The sequence below is a fragment of the Lynx rufus genome, unplaced genomic scaffold, assembly GCF_022079265.1.
Source record: "Lynx rufus isolate CCGP_SWC_20201006 ecotype Redwood Valley unplaced genomic scaffold, mLynRuf1.p SCAF_1, whole genome shotgun sequence".
In the NCBI taxonomy this organism is placed as follows: Eukaryota; Metazoa; Chordata; class Mammalia; order Carnivora; family Felidae; genus Lynx; species Lynx rufus.
In genome coordinates, this window is record NW_025814823.1 from 158,747,228 (window position 1) to 158,765,704 (window position 18,477).

The 18,477-nt window shown below is 36.4% G+C and overlaps 1 protein-coding gene across 1 annotated transcript in view; it reads left to right on the forward strand.

Annotated features, from left to right (window-relative positions):
• ERAP2 (endoplasmic reticulum aminopeptidase 2) overlaps positions 1–18,477 on the forward strand; it is a 44,877-nt gene that overhangs the window by 17,262 nt on the left and 9,138 nt on the right. Inside the window, 12 exon segments of the mRNA XM_053722184.1 lie at positions 544–664; positions 3,790–3,944; positions 6,767–6,880; positions 7,724–7,751; positions 7,754–7,853; positions 8,196–8,328; positions 11,475–11,540; positions 12,521–12,696; positions 14,855–14,886; positions 14,889–14,936; positions 16,164–16,276; positions 16,279–16,380. Of these exon segments, the coding sequence (XP_053578159.1) occupies positions 544–664; positions 3,790–3,944; positions 6,767–6,880; positions 7,724–7,751; positions 7,754–7,853; positions 8,196–8,328; positions 11,475–11,540; positions 12,521–12,696; positions 14,855–14,886; positions 14,889–14,936; positions 16,164–16,276; positions 16,279–16,380 (1,188 nt within the window).

Below are 18,477 nucleotides of genomic sequence, written 5' to 3' on the forward strand. Positions count from 1 at the left end.
ATGGATGAATGAATAAAGAAGATGTGGTATATATACACAATGGAGTATTACTCAGCAACCAAAAAGAATGAAATCTTGCCATTTGCAACTATGTGGTTGGAACTAGACGGTAAGTCAGTCAGAGAAAGACAAATATATGACTTCACTCATATGAGGACTTTAAGATACAAAACAGATGAACATAAGGGAAGGGAAACAAAAATAAAAACAGGGAGGGGGACAAAACATAAGAGACTCTTAAATATGGAGAACAAACAGAGGGTTGCTGGAGGGGTTGAGGGAAGAAGGATGGACTAAATGGGTAAGGGGCATTAAGGAATCTACTCCTGAAATCATTGTTGCACTATATGCTAACTAACTTGGATGTAAATTTAAAAAATAAATTAAATAAAGAAAAAGAAAAAGAAAAAAAATATTCAGGCACTGGAATAATAAAAACAAACAAAAAATGCAGCCAACCTTTCTTTGAGTGAGGGCTGTTAGGAATGGAATCGTGCTAAGGATTTGTGACATTCAAAAACTACTTCTGATCAACATTTCCAGGTGTCTGTCTACACATCTGCAGGCAAATGGAGTAAAAAACATTATGCCTTGGAAGCATCATTAAAGCTCCTTGATTTTTATGAACATTACTTTGGTATCAACTATCCACTCCCCAAACTGGGTAGGTTCAAATTCCATGTCATTGTCTTTACTTTTGCTTATAGACCTTGCTTTGATTTCTTTCTGTATATATGATTTAAATGAGTTACTGAAGGGGTTCGGTTAGCCCAGGAAACCATAATTTGTACCTCAAAGACGGTTCTTGACTGTAGAAAATAAAGTATTTATGAGAAGTTCAACTAGTGTGAATCATTTTTTATTCTTTTATCAGGTTCCTGTTAAAATAGCTGCATTGGGGGTATCTGAGGGGCTCACTCGGTTAGGCATCCAACTTAGGCTCAAGTCATGATCTCACTGTTCATAGTTTGAGCCCCACATCAGGCTCTGTGGTGACAGCTCAGAGCCTGGAGACTGCTTTGGATTCTGTGTCTCCCTGTCTCTCTGGCCCTCTCCCGCTTGTGCTCTCTCTCAAAAATAAATAAACATTAAAAAAAAATTAAAATAGCTGCATTGTATATTAGATTTAACTGGATGAATTTTCCAGGGGCACCTAGGTGGCTCAGCTGGTTAAGCAGACTACCTTGGTTTTGTCTCAGGTCATGATCTCATGGTTCATTGGTGAGATGGAGCCCCATGACAGGCACTATGCTGACAGCACGGTGCCTGCTTGGGATTTCTCTCTCCCTCTCTCACTGCCCCTCCCAGCTTACTCTCTCTCTTTCTCAAAAATACATACATAAGTAAATGAATAAGTAAACAAACAAACAAATAAATAAACATAAAAAATAATAACTGGATGAATTTTTCAGAGCACACAACTTTTTTCTGTACCATATTTGTATAACACCAGTAACCTTTTTAAACATTTTTTATTATGTTTATTTATTTTGAGAGAGAGAGAGAGAGAGCACAAGTGGGAGAGGGGCAGAGAGAAAGAGAGACAGAATCCAAAGCAGGCTCCAGACTCTGAGCTGCCAGCACAGAGCCCGACGCGGAGCTTGAACTCATGAGTATGAGATCGTGACCTGAGCCGAAGTAGGATGCTCAACCGACTGAGTCACTCAGGCGTCCCCACCAGTAACCTTCTTCAGAGTTGCCAAAGATTTATGTAAACTGCTGAAAATTGTCTCTCCAGCTGTTTATAGTGCATTTGCGTTTGGAAGATAAGAATGTGGCACAGGTTAAAAAAAAAAAACACTTGGAGGAAATAGATAATTTGAATGTGCTAGTAGTAGATCTTTATATAGGAAGATACACATAGTCTATCTTGGATTAATTTTCTATCTTAAAAAAATAGAAGTTATGATTTTAATAATGTTGCAGAACATATCAAACCATGACTTAAGTTTTATAACATATGTAGATCAGTTTTTAGAATTTCTGACAGTGACAAAACTTTTTCTTTTTCCCTTGGGGACGTTAAAGCATACTCCTTACCATGTCTTTGCTCCCTTTTACTCCAAACTCTGTGCAGTTTTTTCTTTTTTTTTTTAAAGTTTATTTATTTTTGAGAGAGAGGAAGACAGACAAAGCATGAGTGGGGGAGGGGCAGAGAGAGAGAGGGAGACACAGAATCCAAAGCAGGCTCCAGGCTCTGAGTTGTCAGCACAGATCCTGATGCAGGGCTTGAACTCAAGAACTGTGAGATCATGACCTGAGCCGAAGTCAGATGCTTAATTGACTGAGCCACCCAGGTGCCCCTGTGCAGTTTTTTCTTAGAGGAGGTAAAAGGGACCATAAAAAGCCACCTCCAAGAGTTTATTCCTCTAGTTCCTGAGGCTCACTGCATTATTACAGTGCAGGTGCTATATACAGATATACTAAATTTACCTGTAATCTATTACTGTCCTTATATCAAAAGTCAAGGAAAGATCTGATAACAACCATCAACAATCTTACATTGTTCTTGAAAAATGTAGCCTTGAAAATTATATGAAATGCATTTAAAAAATAACTGAAAAGAAGCATGTAGTTTAGGAAAAATCAAACTAGATATAAGTATCTCTAATGACTATGGGAAGTAATCCAATATAAAATCATCAGTGCAATTTACAAAAGGAATTATTCCACATTTGAAGTGCTAATGAATACTAATATTTACTGGTGCTGATTTGTTTTTGATTGTCTTAGAAATATTTGTTTCCATCCACTAGTATTAACCTGTATTAATTCCAGACAATATAATTACAAGCCAAGTGACTTGGTTTATTTCAAACTTTAAAAAAAGTACCTTTCTTTTTAATCAAACAGTACTTTTTCTGACCTACATGAAATTGATGCCAAATGATATACATGTACACATACACAGATACAATATAAATTAATATATATTATACCTGAGTTGCTTAAAGATGATTAAATTTGACTTTATTTCCTCAAGACTTCGTTAAGAAGTACAGGAAACATCAGGGTACCTGGGTGGCTCTGTTGGTTAAGTGTTCAACTCTTGATTTTGGCTCAGATCATGATCTCACAATTCGTTAGTTCAAGCTCTACACTTCTGTCTCTCCCTCGCTCTCTGCCCCTTCCCCGCTGGCACACGTGCTCTCTCTCTCTTAAAATAAATAAAAAATAAACTTAAAAAAAAAGTAGAGGAAATATCAATGTTGAAAAGGAAATTGAGGTCAGAAATAATTGATAACCACAGCTTTCTTCCTCTACTGCCTTGGAAGGACATTTGCTCTTAATAGAGGCTATATGTTCTTGAAATACCAATTAAAATACTGACCATAGAGATTGCTTTTGAAACACATTTTCCTGAAATTACAATCCTATGTCTCTTTTATAGAAATGAGTTCATTATATGTCTTGATGAATCTCAAACATATTGGAAATTATTTGATACCTTTCAAAGTTTTTAACTGGTCTTAATATAAAATACGAGTGTTTTTAAATAAATCATTTTCTTAGCAGTAATGCACCCAAGGTATTTTCAGAATTTAGCACATGTCAATAGGTTACTTCAGCTACAACCAAAACCATATTGATAGAATTAATGCTGCTTAATAATGGGTACTGATTATTTTCAGTGCAACTACAAGATACCATGTCAATGTTACGATGGTCTTAAAGTTTTCAGAAAGTCTGCTTATACATTAAAGGATCACAATGTATTTGAGGAGGAAGCAAATTCCATTTCTGGTGCAGAAGCCATAATGATCAAATATGGTTGTTCTTATTTCTTAGATCTAGTTGCCATTCCTGACTTTGAATCTGGAGCCATGGAAAATTGGGGCCTCATCACATATCAAAAAACATCACTGCTCTTTGATCCCAAGACCTCTTCTGTTTCTGATAGACTGTGGGTCACCAAAGTCATAGCCCATGAACTAGCACACCAGGTACCTAACACTCATGACATTCTTTTGCTATCAGGCCAAAAAAAGCATTGTTTCAGAAACCAGCTGTCTTCCTGAAACAACATAAAATTATATCATTTTACCTTTAGAGGGGACTTTGAAGACTCTCAAACCAAACATATATGTCAAATAGCAGAGTTCTCAATCTCTAGACTATGAGACTCACAAAGGAGTGTTGTCACAAGAGAAGTGGCCACTGTGTCCTCTAAAACTCTTCATGACAAAGCCTTCAAATATCTTTTACTAAAGAAGGTAGGGACTAAGCCGATATATGGGGCACAGAATTAGAAACTCTACAAATAGAAATTTCTATTAAAAATATTTCTCCTTAGTACCATGGCATTCCAATCTAGGGCAAAATCAAACCCCCTCAGTTTGAACATGTCATTGTATGGCCACAAAGAAGTACTTCACATCCAAGTACTCATAGGGTGCTGACTCTAGACACTACCCTAGACATTACTTAACTCTCTAAATTTCAGTGTCTTCATCTATAAAATTAAATTAATAGTAGTTCCTGCTTCTTGGAACTGTTGTTAAGAATTACAGGTAAGTGTCTGTACCTGCCATATAGCAGACCATCAGTCAGTGTTAGTTATTAATGATGACAACAGTGATCTCTGCTACTGCTACAATTTCTTGCAGGCTAAGCTTTCCAAGGCCCATCTATCAACACTGTATTAGATACAAATATGAAACTATAAAACTAGATATATAGATATCAGAGACTATTTCCACTCTATTCATTTCTGAAAGTCCCTAGTAGCACAGTGAATTATTAAGGGCCCCCAAATTCTCTCTCACCAAGTAGACAAATATCATTTTATTATAGAAGCTAGTAATATCTTATTAATTTTTAACTTTATCCTTTATCATTATTATAATGATAAGTTGGATTTTATTTAAACAGCAAACTAAAAATCCAATTACATAGGAGCCGTGCTCAGCATTGTACTTTAAGAACATATGTGTGGCTTATTCTGGTTTAGAATTTCCCCACTGGCCCATCTTAGGGGTTTTGATCAGTAATCACTGGTAGCTCTAATGCACTTGACTGAACCTGGGGATTTCTAATTTTTCTACTGAATGTTCATAGAGGAGTGGTTGGAGAACTCTATCTCTGAGGCTCCCCTAGGCCTTCCTTTAATAACTTCTGTTTCATGGAGACACAGAGTCTAGGGCTGAAGCAGCAGACAGCATTGGAATTTTTGTCTTGACTATTTTGTATCCCAGTTGATCTCCATATGATCATTTACTCTGACAAAGACTCCCAATGCCAACTGAGTGAGTCAGGGGTCCATAGCATGGCATATAAAGCCCCCAAGATGAAGCCCTTCTCCACCTTTCCAGCCTCATCTCTTGTCAATACCCTAAGTGTTAGCCATCCCAGACCACCTGCCATTTCCTAAACATGCTAGGTTGTGTTGATCCTTTATGCTTTTTCTTCTGCTGCTTGATCTGCCTAGAGTACACATTACTTGCAACATACCTGAAGACCCCTTGCAAGACTCAGGAAATGAGTCATTTCCTAACTAACTTACACACTCTCCCAGCAGAACTGATTTTTAACTCCTGGAATCTTCTCTATCCCTTGTACAGACACTGATCATAGCGCCATAATGCTTGATTGCATTTATCTGTCTAACCATTGACCTCCATCATTTGTATTGAGGCAGAAGATATATTATATACATCTTTATATTTCTAACATATGGCATGTTGCCAAATAATGTAGTAGGTTCTCTAAAGATATTTATTGAATGAGTGAATGAATAAACCACTCTTATTAACTGGTAAAGTTACCATAATCAGCTCAACTTGTATTTCTCTTACTCATGAATTCTCAAATTAAGAAAACACCTCCCATCCCTTCTCACAGATGACTTCAGGAAGATCAGTGCCCACTTGTAAAATGATCTGAGGGTTATTAGAAAAGAAATAGAACTTAAACAGTTTCTAGAAGCTACATTCTGTTCTATAATTTTAAGAAGGCTCTTCTGAATCTTGGAATCCTTTTGTTTAATTTCCTATCCTTCTGGAGATTGCAATTCTAAAACAGGTAAACTAGATGGACAGTATTGTGCATATAGGCTAAATAAAATATAAAAGTACATGAAAAAGTAGTAACACTTAAAACTGGTGTTACAGATCAAATATAGGTCAAGGGTAAATTTCTATTTAGATTTCTTTATGGCATCCTTTTAATTTTATTTATATATATTTAAAATCTCAGAACTTTATTCACTTTAGTGTCCAAGTTAATCCCTGGAGGGAAGTCAGAGCAAAAGTTAACAACTAAATGTCCTCATCAGTAATACTGTGTAACAATCTGAGAGTCCTAAACAAAATCTTATGATTCTTTTAAGTACCTGCTACTTAATGTAATGAGGTGACTTTGCCAAAGATATTTTGGCTTATATTTCCCCAAAGCCCATAAATCAAGGATGAAGTGAGATTGTAATAAGTGTGTAAGAAATAAAAACTACCCCACAAAATGTTTTATTTTCTTCCTTAGTATTAAATCTAATAGCCAGGAAATGTTGGGAGGATAAAATGGAAGCTGGAGAGTTGGGGGGCAATAAGGACACAAAAGAAAGAAAAGTGAAGCAAGAAGCAAAAATGTGGTGGTGAGAAGAGAAGGCACAGAAATCAGTAAAAGGAAGCTGTACAGAGTGAAAAGAGTAACAGAGAGGAAAGGTCTTAACTACTGAAAGAAGTAAGTTACCACCCATTGCATTTTTTGCTACAGTTAGTAATATTTATATTTGTTTAATTTCTAATAACATTGAGTCTTTGCCTCCTAGTGGTTTGGCAACCTGGTTACAATGAAATGATGGAATGATATTTGGTTTAATGAAGGTTTTGCAACATACATGGAACTCATCCCACTTAATGCTACATATCCAAAGCTATAATTTGTAAGTTTACAATTTTGTATGTCATACCTTACATACAGTTCAGCCCATAACATAAATCCCTCACCCAAAAATCTATGGACAGAAAACTGAAAAAGCACAAATATACAGCTGAGTATGTGGGGTAAGAGGAAAGAATGTCACTGTGCATATCCAATGATATAGGACAAGAGAGTGCCCATGGCTACAGAGCCTGTGCAGAGTTCTTGGCATATAACCTGAAAATTAAGCATAATTTGGGCACACTCCTCCAGAATTTTCAAAAGGCCTATTCACTTCCCCAAAATTTATGAAAAGATTGTTTTCAAACATGTCTTTTTCCTTAGGCATAAGAAGTCTAAACACTACATAACAAGTTGGTTTGTGATGGTTAATTAGCTCTTTGGGATAGGCATTTGGCCCAGTATAGTATAGACAGATATGGATTCAGAGTATCTTCTTATCTGCTATGTTTTGAATCCTTGGTGAAATCCCAAATATTCATATATTCTCACTTGTAAAACACACGTAATGCATCTACTTTGCAGGGTGTTGAAAGGATCAAAAATGATGAATGTAAGGTCCTGACATATAGCAAGTGTTTCACTAAATAGGAACCATTTTATTTTTGTATCCAAGGGTTTGGTACATGGTAAACGTTCAAATAATGTCTGAAGGAGTGTTATATTTACACTTTTATGAAGTAGAGAACTGATAAAAGGGAAATATGTAAGGGGAAAGAAACTTAAAATCAATTGTAAGGAATATTGATTGAATACTTCTAAGAATATCGTACTGAGCCTATTGTGTTTTCTGTTGCTTTGAAAGTTTCAAATTGAAAGTGACAAAATTTTCTTCCCTATTTAGGATGATGCTTTTTTGGGTGTTTGTTTGGAGTGATTGGACAAGATTCATGAAATTCATCCTTTCCTATCTCCAATCAGGCAGAAACTCCTATTTAAATACAGGAAATGTTTAATGCAGTTTCCTATGAGAAGGTAGTAATTGCTGTGGTCAAGTGGAAGCTCTGCTTTTAGGAGAAATATAATGAGAGTCATGAAACCAGCAGTTGAAGTTACTGCTTCCAGGTTACTGCCACTAGTTATACTTTTTTATTTGATGTTCATTTTTCAGACATTACACATGTTCCATAAAATTTAAGCTTTCTTTAAAAATACATCATACTACTTTTTTTCTTTATCTTCTTGTTTTGTTTTCCTCCCTTCCTTCCTCCCTCCCTCCCTCCCTCCCTTCTTTCCTTCCTTCCTCCTTTCCTTCTTTTCCTTTCTTTCTTTTCTTTCTTTCTTTCTTTCTTTCTTTCTTTCTTTCTTTTTCTTTCAGGGAGTTGTATTTCAAATATTCTCAAGGATCTTCTGAGTAAGGAGAAATTCCAGGAAGGAATTATTCACTACTTAAAGAAGTTCAGTAATGGAAATGCCAAAAATGATGATTTGTGGAGCAGTTTGTCAAATGTAAGTCATAAACTGAGTAACAGCAGACTGTTGTTAAGCCTAAAATGTAACAGGCTAATTATGAACGTTTATAAATAGTTACATTGTCAGTCAACCAATATTTATTCCACTTTCCACATTGTCTAGGTCAATAAAAAGCAGCCCCTTCCTTGTTCCTCTGGCACCACACTAAACTAGGGTGTCACACTGGGTTACTCACAGTATTCGATATTTGGCCTCCTTCTCTGTGGTTCCCTTCAATGAAAATTCTTTAATGACTTTGTAATTCCATTTTTTATTATTTATTTTGAGAGAGAGAGAGAGAGAGAATGAGTCAGGGAGGGGCAGAGAGAAAGGGAGAGAGAGAATCCGCGCTGTCAGTGCAGATCCTGATTCAGGGATTGATCTCACAACTGTGAGATCATGACCTGAGCAGAAGCTAAGAGTTGAATGCTCAACTGACTGAGTCACCCAGGCACCTCTGACTTTTTAATTCCTACCATAAATACCTAGTCTTCTCTGCCCAAGTTTTAAGGTTGAACTCTGCTTGCTCAACTTTATTGTCCAGCATGCATTCTCCGTTGAGCGAGACACATTTTCTCCCTCATAAGAAGAAATCCTGCTTAATCCCTATGTTATCATGTCTTTGTTTCTAGTGCCTTGTTACCTGAACTGCACTTTCTTCTTTCCAAGAATTCAAATACCATCCATCTTTTGAGTTCTAGCTGAGATTTTACCTCCTCCTTATAGACTACTCCAGCCCTCATTGCTTTGCCTTTCTCCTAAATACCTAGAAATACATTTATGAATCTGTTCCGTAAAGTGACATTCTCTTTTATTAGTTTATAATGGCTTAAACATAACAGTGATAATAATAATAATAATTGCTTAAGAGCAAGAATTGTATCTATTTTTTAATGCCATGCACTAGTGATTAATAAAAAGTTGATCATTGATTCAAGAAATCTTGGTGTCTGTCATTGAGATTCATGTAGTATAATAGGCAAGACAAAAAATAAAACATGCAGTCAACTCAGATGATTCTAATAATTATTAAAGTATTCTTAAATGTTCAACTGTAAGTAAAATAATCTTTAATAGAAGTATTGTACTGGCAGAGCTCATGGATACAGGTCGAAAAACCCTAAGCCATTGTAGACAGAAGAGGTCCTCTCTTCCTTATAAACATTTATGTCCTAGGGACAGTAATAATACTGTTAAGTATTTGTATAGCACTTAACAGTTTAAAGAGATATTTCAAATACATAATCTCACTTAATATTTTTTATGCCCTTATAAAGTCTGGACCCTCATGGTCCAGTAATTTATGTGTGTGGTCAAAGGAACAAAGTCAAGTCATTAAACATTTTTTCAAAGTAGCTCAAAGCTTTTACTCACATTTCTTGAAAATTATAAAAGGGACCAAAATACACAGTCCTTACTAGTACCTGTAACAATGCTCTTTATCCATTTGCACCACCTCCTGCTGATGATCTAGATGCTCTCTCCACAGTTCCTCCTAAACTTCTCAACCAGCCACACATTGCTTTTCTCTCCCATCTTTTTCCTCCTTCCTTTCCTTTGCAGTGTGTGTGTGTGTGTGTGTGTGTGTGCGTGTGTGTGTGTGTGTGTGTAGACATAAACCTTGTCTTTTTTCAACAACAATCTCTTTTTGGTGTGCATAAGGGTGTAGGAGGGTAGAGGGGAGATTAAAGGAGAAATTTGGCCAACAATTTCAGGATTCTTTTATGCCAACTGTGAATATTTCTATGTTAATTTTTGTCATATCATGCTTATCAGCCATCTCAGGAAGGTAAGGTAGGCATTCTTATCCCATTTTTACAGGTTGGAAAAGTAATACTAAGGGAGAAATTGGTGCCAGGTCACATATACACCAAGCAATGATGGAGTCAGTACGTAACATCTGTCTTCCCACTCTAAGTCCAGTATTCATCCTCTCAATTACAACACAGCTTCTTCCCAGTTATCAGGAACGTCTCGCTGTTAACCTTCCCCTAAATGTCCTCAGTTCTAGTTGACCACTTTCTCATGCCAAATGAAACTGTGGTATGAAACCGAAAAATTCCTGAAAATATCTTACGTAGCTTTGTGTCACATAACATCAATTCTAAAACATGTCATAGCAACTTGGGAGTTAGAGGCATCCTTTGTTGTTATTTTTCATAAAATTGTTTAATGGCATTTGATAGCCTCACAGTGTGTGTGTGTGTGTGTGTGTGTGTGTGTGTGTGTGTGATTTTTCCATTTATAGTTCCTTTTAAGCACTAACTCCTGGTTATTTAAAGGTTGATTGACAAGTTGTTGATTTCCTTGGGTCTCATTTTAATTCGGAATTCAAAATTTATTACACATTCTCTATATGCTACTGTGGTAGTCATTGGGTATGCTCAGGTAAGCAAAGGCATTCCCCCTCCTCAGTCAAGGAATCTGTGATATGATAGGAGAAGGTTAATACTAGACTCAGTTGCCAAAATGCTAAATAGGGGCATGAGTAGCATGCACAATAAAAGAATTAAGTAGGACCTCCCCAGGGGGAAAAGAAGAAATGAAAGAAAAATTCAACTAACTGATTCCTTCCTAAAAGTTATTCTATTACATTGTACTTCTTTTTTTAGTTAAAATTTTTGTTTTAGTATTTATTTACTTTTGAGAGAGAGAGAGACAGAGAGTGGACAGAGGAGGGGCAGAGAGAGAAAGAGAGACACAGAATCTGAAGCAGGCTCCAGGCTCCAAGCTGTCAGCACGGAGCCCGACGGGGGGCTCAAACTCCCTGACTGTGAGATCATGACCTGAGCTGAAGTCGGATGCTCAACTGACTGAGCCTCCCAGGCACCCCTACATTGTACTTCTTTAGAAAACTTAAAATACATATGTATATTTAAAGCTTATGTGTATGTATACATAAACATAAAGTTTACATATAACTTTATGTATACATAAACATAAAGTTTTATATATATTTCATTGGCCTAGATAGACATGGTAAGGAACATAGCAATTCATGAAAATTTTTAAAAAATGCATTTTCACAGTGACCATAGGAAATCTGCAAAAATTACTCTTTTTGTTTTATGTATGTAAGTAACTTTTGTTACTTGGGACTATCAGTACCCACATGACCATGCTCTTTCATTCTTGTTTTATAGAGTTGTTTAGGTAATTTTACATCTGGTGGATTTTATTATTCTGGTTCCAAGATGACAAGCTGCACAGTAAGTATATAGAAGCTTACAGAGTAGAAGAGACCTGCATCACATGACCCGAAGTGAGTGTGTGGAGTAGCCCACCTGTCCCTTTAAATAACTGGAAAGGAAGAGAGACTCCACAATTTTCCTTGAAACAAAGCTGACTGAAAAAATAATGTTCAGGCCATTTAGGGGGATGATGCTATTACTACTCTATTTTTGTTATTATAATTCAGCTTTCCCACAACCCCACTGCTAGCTAAAAATATCTCAGCTCAGAATTCCTCTGCGTGGTTAGTGCCACATTGGCATCCTCTAGGCTCAGAAAAATGCCAAACCAAATATGTTAGGTTTGGAAATATAGTCAGCGGTTTTCTTGAGGCTCTTTTTGTTTACTTCTGGGAAGTTATTGGAACACTGTAGTAGAGCAGAAAGAAAAGTAACCATGAAAAAAAAAGGAGAACTCTTTTTTAAATGAGTCATGGTAATCCCATAAATTGTAGTTTTTAAAGGAGGATTCAGCATAATCCAGGGATCAGAAATCCTTATGAGAAGCTAGGAAACTGGAGGTTTTGTTCTCCATTCAATAGATATCTATTTTTATAGTATTGTTCTTTTGGAATATTTAAAGCTCCCCTAAAGATAGACATTTCTTTCCTAAACATCCCCATTGTACCGTTATTAAAATGGAGAGGTGGGTTTTTTTTTCTGTTATTGTTTTTTTTTCGGGGTGGGGGGTTGAAATGGAGCAGGAGAGAGGCTCCAGTCTCAAGTTCCTGTGGGACTTTGCTACCAGATGTCAACCTTCTCCCACATATCTATCTCCTTCAGTTCACTTGCAGAGAGCAGGCCTGGGGTAGGCAGCCCTGATCCAGTTCCCGCCGTGAGACTGCAGCCTGAGGTATCCCCTCCTCCTCCATAAGCCTTGTTTCTGGCAGCCAAGGAGATCTGCATTTCTGATCTCTTTGGTTTCTCTCCTCCATTACCAAAGTCACTTGTCATTTCAGCTTGCCTTTCTGGGGGAAGATGTGGAGGTCAAGGAGATGATGACTACGTGGACTCTGCAGAGAAGAATTCCCCTCATTGTGATTGGACAAAAAGGACGTTCACTCAGGCTCCAATAGATAGGTTTTCTGAGCAGGGTTTTCAAAGATGACCCAGAATGGAGGGCCCTACAGGAAAGGTGTCTGCTTTTCTTCTAGTGGTCTAGTTCACCTCCTCTCAGTTTGCTCCTTGTTTCATTAGCTTTCTTTCAGTTTCTGTGGCAACTTTGTGGATGCTATTTCTACCCCAGACTCAGAGGCCTGGACTAACCTTGATAACAGACTTAAAGAGCTTGGGGTGTGACCCAGTCTGTGTTGTTGTGCAGCTGTGTTCCTAGTAATTCTGCAGCAGCCACTCAGTTCTGATGCAGAGGGTGGTCAGTTATATTTGTTATAATATGTCTTACTCTTTCAGTACTAGAGTTCTGGGGCCTGATCATTTGGTGACTAGTCCAAACCTAGGAAGTGTGAGGACAGCTATACATCTCCTCAGAAGAGGAAATATGTTCCCTATGCAATGAATTAGATTCCTGTGAATCTTGTGAATTAAACCTCCTGTGGCCTTTTGTTTTTTGGTAATTGACTATAAACAGGATGTCTTAAAACATGATGTTCTCGGTAATAATGAAAGTAAATTCAATTAACCATACTATCATCTTGCTCACCAGCCAATCTTGAGAAACCTTGGTAAAGGCTTTACTAGAAGCAAGAAATACAACACTGGCCACATTTCTCTGATCTATTAGTTCTATCCTTAAGATGAATGAGGTTAATTTTAAATGAAATAATATAAGTGGCTCTGTACTGGCTCTTATGATTGTTCTTCTTTCTAAGGATGTATTTGTCTAATAACAATTCTAGAATTTTTCTCAGAATCAGAAGCAAATTCAAGATGTTTAACACATAGATATAATGTTTTTCCTTTTGTTTTGTCTGTTGCCTGTTTCCAATGCAACAACAACTTTTATGTCACTTCTCTATGTATACATCATTTCATTTTTCTATATGTCCTTCTGAAGTCTGAACCTCAGAGAGCTTAAACAATTTATAGCTTGACAACATAGCCTGCGAAATTTAATGTTTGATTCATTATTGGGAAGGCAGGATTCACACTCCTGTAACTTATCAAAATGTCACGAGAGACTTCAATAATGCAGATGGCCCAGAATAACAAATATCTACAACAATGATCTGTATTTTTCCTCCATTTGAGGCAGTATTCAGATTACTCTTATAAAATTATTACCCTCCAATTCATGCCTATCCAAACTCATGAAATGCTACTCTCCTCTTTTTCACTCCCAGATAGTTTTATCTGAAAAAACTCCCTTTCCTTCTGGAGCCAAGATCAATCCAGATCATTCTATTAAGGCTTGGCAATATCTGTGTGTCTACTTTTACTTTTTTGTGTAAATTTTTTTATTGCTTTGTTAATTATTGGTACTTTGTGGGTTAGCAGGTAGATTATCCCTTCTGATCCTTTGCTAGATAAAGTCTGTGTATGTCATTTGTTTCATTGTTTTATATTTTTCTGAAGATTAATAGGCACGTCTTCAATTATTCTTCTTGTTTTATACCTGTCAATATTTCCAAGCACAAGATTTTACATGTGCAAGAATACTATAGCTAACTAATATGGCCTGATGTGACAGAGGAAATGAATTTTAAAACTTGCTAGAAAGCCAGAAAAAAATAGCTGATTTCTGTTATTTGCCATAGCGGGACCATTTAAAGTAACTGAGGCTTTTTCTTCTAATCCATTCTGTTTTTCTGTCCTTCGGACCTGGCTAATCAGCAGATCCTAGACTGTGGCATTGCTGACCACGAACAGTCACTTGGCAGTGGAGGAGTTGGGTGTGGGTAGCTCTGTTGAACAAAAGGATATGGGAATCATACAAAGTCAGATCTTTATCTCTTAGGCTTTTCCTGAAGCTTTTCTTCAGTTATTTGAATTAATAACAGGCTGTCAGAGTTTTTGGAAATGTGAAGGAAGATTGGATTTTTTTTTCTCTTCCTTAGAAGTAAGCAGTCAACAGAACTTATGATATGAGATTTGGATAGCAAATAGCACAAGTAAATGTGACAGAGCTCAACTAGGTGTATATTGCTGCACCTTTATAATCATATGGAAGAATCTTTACATACCCAAGGATCCACAAGTCTTAGCCTATAAAATTTATAAGGCCACTGATAGTGTGAAAGATGGGCCATTAGGTGACTTTTACAGCCAATCTGAGTCTGACAATGTGAAAATTAAAATGGCCATTCGTTTAGTCTGTAACAGTCTTTATTTTCTAGGTATCTTTGGCATATTCCATTGACCTACTCCACAATTCCTCTAATGCGATTCATGGACACATTCTAAAATCAAGGACAGGTAATGAACTAATTAGCCAAATAGGTGTTTCCGTTCTGAAATTAAACATGTTCTCAGCTATTTGGAAAGATACTGTAAGTAAATCTAATAATAAAAGATATATGTTTGGAGAAATTTTCATTTATACGTATAAGTTGCTAAAAGAACTCTTTAGCTAGAAAGTTTGAATTTTCTATTCAGTGGGAATTCTTCTTATACTTTTAGCATTTAGAGATAAGTTTGTATTTTTATCAAGAAATAATGGCTTTCTATCTTATATCTCTTAGTAGCTACTAATTAAGCTCTTATGCCACAACACAAAAATATGTATGAAAACAAAGCATGCACTTTAGAACAAATTGGCCCTGGATTCAAATCCTCACTCTGTCACTTATTAGATGTGTGACCTTCAAAAAACTTCTTTACTCGTTCTGAGCTTCAATTTTCTCATCTTATTTTGAACGAGGACCAGGTCCCACAAAACTATTGAGAGAATATGATAATGTTATTTCACCATGTAGTATAATGTCTGTCATATTAAAAATACATAATAAAAAATTTTTAAGTTTATTTATTTTGAGAAAGAGAGAGTGTACATGCTCACGCAAGTTGGGGAGGGCAGAGAGAGTGAGAAAGAATCCCAAGCAGGCTCTGCACTGTCAACACAGACCCTGATGTGGGGCTTGAACCCACTAACCGCAAAATCGTGACCTGAGCTGAAATCAAGAGTTAGGTGCTCAACTAACTGGGCCATGCAGGTGCCCCATAACATAATTTTAATTTCTCTTTTGAACACCTTACTGAAATGTGAGAGGGTTTCCATCATTATGTCATGTTCAACCTGGAATCCTTATTTCACCCAAAATAAAGACTGGACAAATGGATCACCTATTTACATGTACATATTTCAATGACCGATAATTAAACCCTGAGACAAGGCCACAAATAAATCAAGTCAAATTCCAATCACGTTTATCATATAGTTAACTGGGCCTCTTAGACCTGCATAGACTGCTTTTGAGAACAAATTTAGCAGTCCTTTTCCTATGAATGAACTTATTTATTAATTTAATAAGACTATAATTCACACACACACAAAACCATCCAGTAGACTATGAAAATGAACATCACCATGACTTTTCCAAAACTTTGTCTTCCCACTGATTAATTAGTAATAGCATGAGAAGTAACAATTTTGGAGATGTTCCTGGTATGTATGTTGATAATAAAATGGCTAATGCCAATTTCCTCCTCTGGATTTATCTGAAACTACCAGTTAGGTGAAATTCAGTGTGGACTCAAATGGCTACTACATTGTTCACTATGAGGGGCATGGATGGGACCAACTCATGGGACCAACTCTAACCTGCATCAGAACCACACGCTTCGCAAACCTAAGGACAGAGTAGGTCTGATTCATTATGCATTTCAGCTGGTAAATTTCAGCAAAATTTCATATGATTTCATAGCAAGTAACTGATTCATAATCAAATATGCTAGATTTCAAAATCAAATATTCAGTGTTGGTCATTCATATGAGATAGATCTGAAGGTCAAATACTTGGCCGAAGCCTACCTACTGTGAGGTGTTTTGACCCATACAGTGTTTAAAAATATAACACAACATTTTATTGATTGATTGATTGATTGATTTTTAAATTTTTTTAATGTTTGTTTTTGAGAGAGACAGAGAGAGGGGCAGAGAGAGACAGAGACACAGAATCTGAAGTGGGCTCCAGGCTCTGAGCTGTCAGCACAGAGCCCGATGTAGGGCTTGAACTCATGAGCTGTGAGATCATAACCTGAGCTAAAATCTGACGCTTAACCAACTGACCCACCCAGATGCCCCTAATCCAACATTTTAAAATGTGGGGAAATTTACATACAAATCCTGACTTCTGAAGTCTCTTTTATAAGTGAAAAGATTTGGTAACTGTGGACCTTCATTCCTACAAAGAGGAAGGTGCAGTGGATACATCCTTCCTGAAGCCAGGCCTTCACTGTCCCATGCACCAAGGTCCCAAACTGTACACAAGTGGCCTGCTTCACTCACTTAGGGTGGACCCTCTAAGCATTTAAGCTTTTGACTCTAGATTTAAAATTTGTTTATGTGAGTAGCTTGCTGTTTCACAAAATACCTATGTAATCTGTTGAACAAAAAGTATAATATAGTCTTTACTTTTATGATTTTAAAAGTTAAATCTAGTACAAATCCATTCATCACTTCGCACATTGAAGAAATCAATATGAAATTGAAAGGGAAGTGAAGGAGGAATTGGCTACTTGTGTTTATTCCTCTTCAGACTTTCCTGGAAAGACAAAGTATTTTCTTTCTTTTCCCATTTATCATCAGCAGAATAATACATAGAATAAACCAGGTCATAAAACCACCAATGGGGAAAAAATTTGGAGTATTGTGCATTGTAAGCTTTTCCTGTTCTGAGAATTACTATACTCAGTTTATTCAGTGTGACATATTATTTCCTTTCAGATGTTTATTTAGGTCAAAGTGAGTGAGAGTAACCAGCAGGATACCTCTCAGGAGAAGCTTCTCCATACAACAGAATTTCTAGTTAGGAGAAACAGAGAGATTGAGAGCTTAATCCTCAGTCCTACAGGTTTTAGGAACATAGTGGTAGCAGGGCACATTGGAGGCCAGGATTGAGAAAAACACCATTCCACATCTAAGCAGATACAGGGTAGACTAGATGAGAAGTAGGCTATGATTCACTGAAGGAGGTTTGTCTGCTCAAAGGAGAAACTCTGACTAGATGGCAGAGTAGATTAAAAATTTAAGAATAGGAAGACTGAAGAATATCGATAGTTTAGTCAAGGAAAGCCAATTTTTCAAGTAATTGCCAAGTCTTCTTTGCTGTTTCTAGCCTATACATGTATGCGTTGTCTAAATTTAGCAGAAGGAACCCTACAGTTATTAATGCATCAGTGGAAAAAAAATAATAAGATTTGGGTGACAGATTAATGAAGTTAATTAAGAGTACAAATTTTGGGTTAAAATGGATGGGTTCAAGTACTACCTCTTTAATTATTGTTTGACCTTAGGCAAATTATTTAAACTTTTTAAGACTACGTTTTTTAGTTTTTAAAACTTCTCTAGTATTTAAAATTCCAATTTTAAGTAATAATATCTAATAGAAAGTGTTGTTTTAAGGATTGCATAAAATAACGCCAATAAAGCACAAAACACAGTACCTGCTGAGTAACTGTTAATGTTAGCAATATTAGTATTATCAAATGTAAATTGTTTCAAAGATCATTTGTTGAATAAGAAGTGAGAACACAGAAATGCATTGCAAATAATGCAAAGGTGGAAAACAGCAGAATGTAAATTTATGTATTATTATGTTTGCAACTACATAGAAGAAGTAGTAGCTAAAAAGTGGGGGGGGGGGGGAGGAAATATTCCAAAGTGCTATTAGTGAATGTGTAGGGTCGTGAAACTATGAGTCTTGTTCTTCTCCTCTCTAACTTACAACTGTCTCATAATTTTCTTATATTAATTTTATAATAAAATTAATTCAATACGAAAGCAATTTAAAACTCTCAT